The sequence below is a fragment of the Mesitornis unicolor genome, unplaced genomic scaffold (genome assembly GCF_000695765.1).
Source record: "Mesitornis unicolor isolate BGI_N332 unplaced genomic scaffold, ASM69576v1 scaffold8108, whole genome shotgun sequence".
Lineage (NCBI taxonomy): Eukaryota > Metazoa > Chordata > Aves > Mesitornithiformes > Mesitornithidae > Mesitornis > Mesitornis unicolor.
The window spans coordinates 35,767-46,644 of record NW_010199726.1 but is presented as its reverse complement, the minus strand read 5'-3'; the positions used below and the strand labels follow the sequence as shown (position 1 = coordinate 46,644).

The 10,878-nt window shown below is 48.2% G+C and overlaps 1 protein-coding gene across 1 annotated transcript in view; it reads right to left on the bottom strand.

Moving 5' to 3' along the window:
* RAPGEF1 (Rap guanine nucleotide exchange factor (GEF) 1) overlaps window positions 1-10,878 on the bottom strand; it is a 51,200-nt gene that overhangs the window by 7,919 nt on the left and 32,403 nt on the right. The window contains exons 10-12 of the mRNA XM_010189536.1: window positions 4,345-4,433; window positions 2,897-3,008; window positions 1,181-1,256 (exon numbers count right to left, since the gene is read on the bottom strand). Of these exons, the coding sequence (XP_010187838.1) occupies window positions 1,181-1,256; window positions 2,897-3,008; window positions 4,345-4,433 (277 nt within the window). The remainder of the gene's footprint in view (window positions 1-1,180; window positions 1,257-2,896; window positions 3,009-4,344; window positions 4,434-10,878) is intronic.

The following is a 10,878-nucleotide window of genomic DNA, read 5'->3' as shown; positions in this document are numbered from 1 at the left end:
GAAAAGCAGGAATAAATCAGAGCTTCTCTATTCCAGTTTCAGCAGTTTCATAAGGGATATTTCCACTGCATCATTTAGACCATTTTTAAAAAATATACATATTTAGCCTTGGTGCAATCAATTGCCTCCTCCTCTCCAGTATGTTCTTAACTTTGGTCCTTTCTGCCTGGGTTTGATGCCGATGTAAACAGGGAAACACAGCTGTCAGGGGAAGGATTTTCTTGTGAGCAGAATGGTAATGGTAAGTAATTGCAAACACCTTATGCTACAGTAAAAGCCCTGCCATTTAAAAATGCACATGAAAGATATCTCCCCTTTGACTATCAAACCTCTAAAATATGAGTGCTGAGTGGTTCGGCGGGTTAGTGCATTTTGCCTTGCATCCCAGGAGATAAGGAGATCAATTCTGGTTAAGGCCGTCAGCATGAATGTGTTTGGCAGGTTCAAAATCACTTTCTGGAAACATAGCAAAGGCTGTCTTTGCCACAGGTCTTGGAAAGGAGCTGCTTCGTGTGGGTGGCAATTTGGTTTGGAGAGATAAAGTGGGGTTTTTAACAAATCTATAGCTAAGGGTTGCTAACCCCCATTCTCCTCCTCACATCTCCTTCCTTGTACTGTAGATTCCTGCTCTAAACTGGCCTGGGTGGCTACCAGCATGCAAGTGGTACAGAGCAGGACTAAAAAAGACACGATAAGTTGAAAATAAGCACCTGGACAGCTTGCCTGATGCCCACAGGTACTGTTTTAGACTCAAACCAATGTCCCTCCTCTCCTACTTTAATGCACCAGTCACTCCAGCAGCTCCTGCATTACCACTGCCTCCAGTTTAAAGGGCCAGGAGCAGCTCCGAGAACAGGATCATCACATCTGCACTCTCAGAAAGCAGGCACAGAGACACTAACACAGCACTGTCACCAACACCACCTCTGAACAAGGGCTATGAGGAGTTAATGCCATCCCTGCTGCTAAATGGAACGAAGAGGCACTTATCCAGCTTACCTTGGTTTCACCAAAGATAAGCTCAATCCCCCCACAACTGGGAGGATCACAAACGCAGTCCTCTCCACCCTGGCCCCACTACCTGCACTCGTATCACGACCGCACACGCGACAGAGATGCAGGAGTCAAGCAGCCACGCCAAGCTGCACTCTGCAGCTCTGTTTGGGTGCATCCACCGTACCTTTCCTGTCGGTCTCTGTTGCATGCACTAACAAAATGTCTCCAGATCCACCACGAACATCTGGCCCGTCATCTCCCTGCAATGAGAGCAGAAACACATTAGGCATGGCCCAAGCTCCCTTCGGCCTGGTTTACCATCTCTGGGGCTCAAACTCAGCAACAACTGGCAGAGTACACAATGTTCCTGGCACTGCTCAGAGCGCAAGCTGGGACATGGTCTTAAATGCTGGGCTAATCCTGGAATCTGAATAAAACATTTGGTGTCCCAGATGAGGATCTGGGCTGATCCTCGCTCGAGGTCTCTGACTCCTTAAGGCCAGGCCGTGAAGCTCAGTGAAAGCTGAGCCTTCTGTCTACAGAAGAATGAACAGAAATCTCCCAGACTCCCAAATGCTCCCAAAAGACCATTAACAGAGAAGTAACATTGTGTGAACTGTCTCAAAATGCGGGATCATGCACTGCGGTGGCTGGGGGGCGAGAGGTCATGCATTCAACTTGCACGTTCCTGGAACATCAAAACCTAACAAGTTAATTCCCTAATCTGGAACTATTTGGCTGGAGGTCACCTGAAGCGATCCAATAACCAGGAGCAGAAAACAGCCCTGCTAACTGCCTGACCCCTGCCTCGCCACTCTCTAAAAACATCTTTCTTCTAGCTCCTGCAATTCACAACTAAAAATATGCAAAGCTGATCTATCGCTCAGCCAGTGGTTCCCACACTGCAGGAAACGGCTCGCAGTGGCAGTTTGATACCACTTCAAACACGTAGACCATAAAGAAAAGAAAGAAAAAAGAGGTGAAGGGCTGGCACAGATCTGCTAGTCCCAGATGTTCAGAAATCACTGATTTTTAATTGTTTTTTTTAAGGAGACATTCCTGCAGAGGAGCCTGGAGTAATGTTTGGCTTCCCTGAGCAATATATTTGTAATCTCAATATGCAAAACACTGAAAAATGCATGGGCTACAGCCACAGAGCAGCTATGTCCAAGATGGGAATTTTTCAGGTGACCCTCTGGCACGGCTCATGCAATACTACTTAAAGAATGAGTAATTACTCTTTCCTGCACATCTCGGCAAACCAAAGAACACTCCTAAAGTGCCAGGAAATGATACACTCACTCTGTTTTTCAGACGAGCCCCCTGACAGTCTGAAAGCTTCAAAAGCCTGCACGTTCCATCAAGCCGCATGTCAAAGACAGCTTGGTTCAGGAGCAGAGCGAGCAAAGCTGTCTGGGAGCGCACCCAAGGCTGGAAACAAAGCCATTTCTCAAGCACAGGAACAGTTACTTTGGCTGCTCTTCCATGTCAGTAATATAACGTACTGCTCGGGAAATGTGCTAAACCTGCCTTCAGACTGAAAGGCCAACACCATAAACCTGCACCTGGACTTACTGTGCTCAGGCTCTCAGGTGCTTCATTTCAGACTGGCGCAGGTTGAAGAGGTGGGAAGGAGCAGATTGGGAAAAGGGCACGAGATGAGCTGGTTTTTAGAGAGAGATCTCACGTTTTGTAAAACCCCGCTCAGTGCTGATGCTCCCTGCCTGTACTGGCATCTCACACTTTCACAGCAGCCTGCGCACATAAAGCTGCACACCACTTCTGCGGCAACCTAGTTTTTGCCATCAAATAAAAGCTGATGCCTTGCTTGTGCACAGAGAATCAGATTTCAATACAGCATAAACTTAAGTGTATGAAAGCAAGCCCTGAATGCACCTACCTCTTGCTTCAGCGTTAACCTAGCCATAATTTCACTGTGGTCGATAAGGGATAGCTCATCTACCTCTTCCTCCAACTGTGACGATTCCAAAGCATCTGGTGACTGCTGCTGCCTGTTAAAAAAGAAAAAAACCAGGCAAATATCCATCAGTGTCATTGCCCATCCAAGGGAAGAGATGCTTGGTCCACCCGAGCTCTCAGTGTACAAACCTTCATTAAACGACAGTAAGTACACAGAAAGCCTGGAGGTAAACCTTTGGCAAACAAGTCCAAATGTCTAGCTCTAATTCTGCTGCTTTGTGCATCTCTTGAAAAAGAGAAAGATGAACCTTTAGGACCTGAACACTTGTCTGCCTGCTTTTCTGGCAGACAGGATTTTACTATGCCCCGCATGAGCACACATTTCCGTGTCTTCTTAATCCACCAAATTTTTAGTGCACACAAATCTAAGTCCTTCTTCAAATATATAGAGACTGAGCGTACTCCACACATATATCTTAGTCAGCTCATGACCCATCGTGCTGCTACAAGGAGAGATGACAGGCTCTCTTTTTGCGGAAGATAGACCAGAAAGCTCTGACCACTCTTTTGGTGTACATCCACAACTCCGGTATTCCTGCCCCCAGGGGCTGGTACTCTTGTGCCTGGACACATACTCTCTGTGCCTGTATTACTGAAAAAAAAAGAAGGTACGCATGTTCTTTATAGCTCTCCAAAATCCCGTGCACCAGTCTGTACTTCCAGCAGATAGTGAGCTTTGCAGGGGGCTCTTGCATTTTCTCCTTCACTGCAGGGATTAAAACCCTCAAACCAACTGCAGGAAAACGGGGGAGGGAAGTTGACTGTCACACACAAAACAATGCTGTTCTCTATTTTTGCTTTAGAGATGCAATTGAAGAGCAATCTCAAGCAGTGGGGAAGCACTCACTCTGCTCCTCCTGAAGCCCATCTGTTACAGCCTGCACCTCTTCATTTACATAGACAAATGATAGCTAAGAGCATTAGAAGGGATATAAAGCCTCCTGCTCTGGGGCCTCAGCCAGCCTCTAACTAGCAGGAATAGGAAGAAATTCCCCTCTTGAAGAATATTTCCCAACAGCAACACCGACTTTTTTTGCAGGTTTCCCTGGAAGCAGGAGGGAGCAGGCAGTGTTAATGACAGGACTGCCAATTAGCTGGACTGAGGATGCATAAAATGCATTAACCCCTCCAGGCCCACCCAGTTAAGTAACGACACCCTGCCAGGATCCTCCCTGTTCAGCAGCATCCCACCGCTCACCAGCTGTGCAACCAAAAAGTGGGCTTAAAGTTTAAAGAATATTGAGAAGGTTGAGGGCAGAAGAGGCAGCCCTGAGGGCGGTTCGGTAGAAGGCAGAGCTAATGGGACATTGCTCAGACTTCGTACCCTTCGATGATGGGAAGCAGAAGTACCAGGGGAGCCAGGCTCACCTTTCAGCACCATCTTTGCCTTCCTTCCCCATGGCGCTGCTGTTCGAAGTGGAGTCTTTGGAGTGGTTGTCTTTGACAGAGGGAGATTCCTGCAAAGAGAAAGAAGTTTTCCATGATTACACGGGGTCCTGCACTCCAGCTAGCCTTGCAGTTACAGTTTGACTGCCTCTAAAAGGCCCTTTACCATAAATTCCTGCAGAGCGGTTAAAGATTGATGCAAGTTAATGCCAAATGCCAGGAAAACACAGAAGTTAATTAGACAGGAAATTTGGGACCATCTCTGGAGACTACTGTAATTAGTACTGTTTGCTTTTAACATTGTGAAATGATGCTGAAAGTTTCAACACAAGTCAGCTGCTGTCTTGGATTTTAACCCTCTCATGATGTTTAGTTTCCCCTCCAGCCCTTACTGTTGAAATGCACTTGCCTTCTGCTCTAACCAAAGTGGACACAGCCAGCTCTAAGCTCTCCAGTTTCAGTTCCTCTCCCGGTCACAGCCCCCAGCAGACCAGCCTGTCTCGGGGTAGGGTGCACGCTGTCATTCCTACCTCCCTGCTCTCCCATCAGAGGTTATGCAATGATGCAACGTTTCCACTTCTCAATTCATGTCTGCGAAAATGGGGCTAACGCAAAAACGCAGAATCATCTGAACCTGCAGTGTGGAACAGCAGGTAGAGAGCTCACGGCAAAGATACGGCATTTTAAATGAGCTATTTATTAAGGAGACAAATACCCATGAATGGCAAATGGGAATATTAATCTAACGGTGTTGGAGTTCAGAATTATTTAATGTCATGCAGAGTGAAAATTGGAAATTCAACCTACTGAGCAGGCAGGACTGAAGCCACCTACACTCTATGCTATCCATCCAGCCTGGAAAACACACCAGTGAGTTCAGGTTTCTCAGTGTCTGCAGAATTTTTCCAGACTGTATCTGTAAAGCCCTTTGCTTCAAAGTTGAGAACCAGCTCACAGCTGCCTAAAAGGATGGGTCTGTCTAGATGTGTCTCTTGAAGGGAAATGATGAGAGCGCTATCTCTTGGCGTATTTAACACCAGCGAGGATAAAGGTCTCAGAGACATCCAGCAGGAGATGCACCTTCCAAGATGAGGGCAGGGCAAAGGATCACCACAGACCTCTGCTGCTGTTTCCTATGACCCAACAGGAAGACAGCACCTCCCTGCAATGGAAAACGCCCCGTCTCCTCTAGGAAATATCTAAGATAGGAGGCTTGAGTAAAGGAAGAAACAGCGTGTGATTACAATGCTAAATCAATCACTTACTTTGTATCCAAGCGGTGAAGGAAATAAATAAATTTAGAGCACAAGGCTTTCTGTATTAAAATAGAGAAGCCAGAGCAGTTAGAAGAATAGACATGGCCCCAGAACGGCACTGGTCAGGGTGCAGATTTGTGGAAGGTAACTTCACGCAAGCAGCTCCAAACAGACAGCGAAGTGCAAGCGAAACAGCGCGGCAGGAAAAGCCATCCCTACCTCCTGCCAGGGCTCACGGCCGCCCCGAAAGCATCGCCTGCTCTCCACGCGGAGCGGGAGGCCACCCAAGCCTGCAAGCCAGGAGTGGGCAAGCAGAGGGACAGCCAGCAAGGGAGTCAGGGCAGCGGGACGGACACGAGAACTCCACGGTGTGCAGAAGAGCCGGTGCCAAGCGCGACAGCCCCGGCGTGAACTCAGCATGCACCAGGCAGCCCCTTCCCGGTGTCTGGCCCTCTCCAGGTTACTTACTCCTTCAGAGCGAGGGAGTTCCCCGTTGCTCTGGCCAGAGGAGTACAGATTGACGTATTCACCCTCACCAGCCTCCTCACTGGCGTTTTCACTCTAAGGGAGACAGGATGAAAGGAAAGATGTGATGGTGCCTCCTGCCAGCGTTTGATGTTAGTGAGAGAAAGTGCCCGCAGGCTGGGAGGAGAAGCGCTCTCGGCGGCTGCTGTCAAATAACTGGGGGCCCTTCCTCCAGCTCAGTGGCCAACACCGGCCACTGAGGCTGTGCCTTCCCAAAGGGAATTGTTTTCTGGTTCTTGAGGACTATCCCGAAGGCCCTGAGCTACAGCAGGACAGCAGCAGGCAGTGCTTTGCAAGAGCTGCCTTGGGCTCCACGTGAGACCGTGAAGGTGCAATGTGCATGTGTGGATTTCAAGGTAATGGAAGCTGAGCACTCAGAGCTCAACAGTCAAGTGCCTGTCCTACCTGCGCTGTAGTCCTGCTGCTAAATGCAGATCAGCCCTGCAGCCCAGAGAGTATCAAAGGTATCTCCCAAACTATGCTACAAGCACAGACTAGAGCCATCACGCCAGGCTGAACTCCAGGGCTTCTGGGCTGTAACAAGGACTCAACACAAGGAAGATGCAACAGCAAGGTCAGGTCTGAAGTGTGAAAACCTGATGATTTACTCTGCAGTGTCCCTCTTCCAAACTTTGTGAAGAGGCAGCATGAGCATGCACTGTGCTGACAGCTCTAATCCCATCAGCTCTCGGCTTCGCAGCAAACGAAAGAGGAACTGCCTTGAAAATGAGTTGTTTCAAAAAGGAGCTGTAAAGGACAAACCTGCTCAATGATCTGCAAAACTGATCTGGGACCTCAAACTAGCAGTGCCGTATCAGTGTGGGAACAGCGTTAGTCTGATTTCACCAACATGCGATGCTTTGCACCAATGTGCACAGCCCTGAGCACACAGCAAGGGCTGCTGGTGCCAGGAAAGAGCAGGAGCAGGGTTAGGGACAGGAGAGACAGAGCTGGGCTGCTCCTCCTGTGCTCACCAGTGACTTAGGAGGGAGCAGGGCAGCAATCACCAAATCCTGCCATGACAACAACTGCAGGATGTGAACCGCTGTTAGGAGCCCGAGTTTAGAAACAACCAACCTCACAAAACCCTCCTTTGCCTTCCTCAGCTTTGTATTACAATCGCAGGAAGCTACAGCAACTTCTCCTCTCCCCTCCACCAGCATTTGACATTTCATGTTTCCTACATATGTGCTCAGGTTTTCTCAAACCTGCTAAGGTCATTCATTTTTTCTAGCCATCATTTTTATAGTAAATTACCTCTGCAATTCACACACACATTTGGAAACCAGCTAGATCACATTCAGCATGTGTTAATAAAAGAGACATTTTTCTTTTAAAAAAATCAAATAAACCCAGCCTCGTGTTAAGGTGCATTATCTCTTTGGAGAGGCTCACCGAAGGCGTCTGGAGAGAATCAGTGAAAGAGGTTTCAGAAGGAAGGCAGACAGGAGCATTCCCGTTAAAGCTGCTCTCCTGAGAAGAGGAGTTTGGCACATCCACAGTGCTGGGTGACTGGCTGGCTGCGGCCGGCACCGCTAGGTCAGAGCTCTGGGACGGATGGACGGGCGGAAAAGGTGGGGTGGAGCAGGAGGAGGAGGTAGAAGAGAGGAAAGGAGGTATGGAGACTTGGTTGTGAGGCACAAAGTCCTGGGAGTAGGACCTAAACACAGATTTGTACTACAGGACGCAAAGACGTACAACACAAAAACAAGAAAGGTGGGGAAAGGAAAGAGACAGAGAAAAGAAAAAGTAATTAGATTGGCAGTAGCGCAGCAGTGACAGCACAAGGCATTTCTAACACAGGCACCTCAACATCGAGTGGCCAACCTGAGCAGAGGCAGCATGATTTTACCATCCACACGCTAAAGCAATCGCTACCTGGGACACGTCAGGCAATTTTTTCATGGCGAGGGATGCTCCTGCACAACCAGCAGCTCAGCTGCTCATCACACAGAGGGAAAGGGAGCACCAGGGTGTTTACCTGTGGGCATCCAGCCTTCGCTGGTCATTTCAGCACTGAAAATCACTTGAGTGGATGAAAGAACGCAAAGGCATACAGAAAGCACGACTGTCAGCATGCTGGAAATATCTAGATAAAGTACTCCGGGTGCTTATTGCTTTTCTGGGATTTGCCACAGGATCCAAATTTAGGATGCCACTTGCTCCAGCCCTGTAATTTAACAGCTACTGTCAGGTCTGCTCCAGAACACACAGCTCCCAGAGAGGAGTGGCTGGATACTGCCTTCGAAGTTACACTGAAGGATAAGGGAGATTACGCTGCTACTCCTTCCCATTTGAGAAACATAAGAAGCAAAAATGATAATTGCCCTCAGGAACGATGAATTCCTTATCAAATCGATCCTTTAATGCAGTGCCTCAAAGAGTCAGCTGAAGAGATGAAAAGAGATCATCTGTGTAAAGCTTTATTTCGCTATCTCTCCTAATCATCAGATTACTGTTCAGATAATATTAAACAGGGTGCAGTGGGAATATATTGTGCCAAGAAAAACAAGAGCAACCCTCTGTCTTTTAACATCTGGTGTTAGTAAGATTTGCTATCAGGGTAAGTCCAAAACAAAGCTGATACCCATCAAAGAAACCAAAAAGACAATAATGCTAAACCTGTTGGAGAGGAGTTTATTTTAAAACCTGTAGAGCTCAACCACTAGCGAGATCTGTGTCACAGCCAAGTGGACCGAGGGAAGAGTCAAAATGGAGCTGTGGCAGTTGCTCGTTTGAGTGATCTGCTGCACGACAGTGCGTGACAGAGCTCTCACAAAACACAGACACAACTTGCTCAAACCTTGCTGAAAAGTGACCCCGCTGTGATGTAAAAACGAGAAGGGGAAGCAAAGGCACGAATCGGAGAATTCAGGTTACATTTTCTCAGGAGAGTGATAAAAAGCAAAGCTTAGTCTGTCACCTGAGCTGCGGCAGCAGCAGCAGCAGCCAGTGGTGTTCCTTTTCTACACAGGAAAGATGTGAACTTAAACATCTGAACTGAGAACAGCCTCAGGCCTGAAGCCTGGGCAGAAAAGCTTTTCCACCACAAAGGAAAGGAGAAGTAAAGGTCAATGGTTAGACTTTACCTTCCACCACCTTAATCCTCGAGTGGTTGCTCGCCGCCACGCGTGGAGTCTGGCAGCGCTCTGGTTGTATTCTTGGGGCCCAAACCATATTGCAGGCCATAATACAAATGAGCAGAGAGAGATGCTTTGGAAAGAGAGCTTAAAAGACTACTGAGAAATAATTAAAATGCAAATCCCTACCACATGCCTGTGGCTAAAAGGAGACTGGCTCTAGGACAGGCTCCTCTCTCTTCCTGCCCATTTCTTTCCGGATGAGCAGCCCTGGCTCCAGGGACACTGTCAGCTTTTGGTGCTGCCTCAGTAACAATGACAAGTCTAATCTCTGTATTTACTTTCTGCCTGGATAAATGCTCTACATTTATTCATTTTCACTTGCACGGCACAAAACACTAAATCCCTCGTAAGACGCCAGGCTCATGACATCATCTTGGCTCAGCAGATTTATTATGCCTGCCCCGTCTCCCTGGTATTTCATGATCTCACTGGCGCTAATACACCAACTATCGCCCCAAGTCCCAGGCTAGACCCCCAAAAAAGAACAGGAGCAAAGCGGATGGGCAACGTATACTCCCATCAACAACTGCTGCAATGGCTCAAGAAGGCACTCAACAAAACGCTGTCCTGATAATGAGTTCCTCTGCTCCAGAAGGGAAATAATTTGCTCAAACTGAACCTATGTGCCAGCTCCCCTAGAGCTGAGCTTCCTGCACCCACATGAGTGAGGCGGCATACAGTGTCCTTCGCTTTGTAGTTGATGGACATCTTCCTCCGAGGAGTCCCAAGGGTTTTAACCCAGAGAAGGAGCCAGGCATTTGCAAAGCAGCAGTGGAGCTCACGCAGGGCAGGAGTGAAAGGAAATGACTGTCCTCGATCAATTCACTCTGGGACAGGCAGCGCCCTGCGAAGCTCTCGCGCTGCGGGATGGTGCTGGCAGGGTTAGCTCAGGCCAAACGCCAGCTGAGCGCTGCCTGGTGCACTGCCTGCAGGCTGGGCGAGCGGCTCGGGGAGATGAACTGCTGCTGCTGGGGCAGGAAAACCTGCACAGCTTCTGCCTTGCTTGTTTCAGCAACATTAATCCCAATTCAAAGGCAATTTAGACCTAAATATAGCATAACATTGCATCAATTTTAAAAGTTTGAATGCAGATACGTTACTGCTGACAACCTCTATACATTCATCTTTCCTCTGCTTCATCAATACCCCTTTCAAAATGATATCTTGGCATGAGATGTGTCAAAAATGTCGGTATAAGGCCCAGGTACCCAGGAAAACACATTAATCTTCATTATGTGATCCGCGAACAATCATTTAACGACACAGACATGCTCTCAGCACGCAGTTAACAAAGGGAACAGTGCAGAAAAGCCTTTGGTGTGCTGGCATTAATTAGCCAGGCTGCTCTCGACTTCCAATCTCGTTGTAACACTGCATCTTGTAGAAAGCGAGCCAGGGAGCCCCCTCCTTCCTCTGGAGCCTGCAAGCAGCTCTGGAATTCCAGCTATGCAGCCATGCTGGGACAAGAGCCAAGAATGAAGCATACTTTTAAAGGGGAAAAAAAAACACCCCGCAGTGGAGATGATGTCCATATGGCACCCATTCTGGCTGCTCCTCAGCCCAGCCCAGCCAGCAGCTGCCGCAGGAATTGC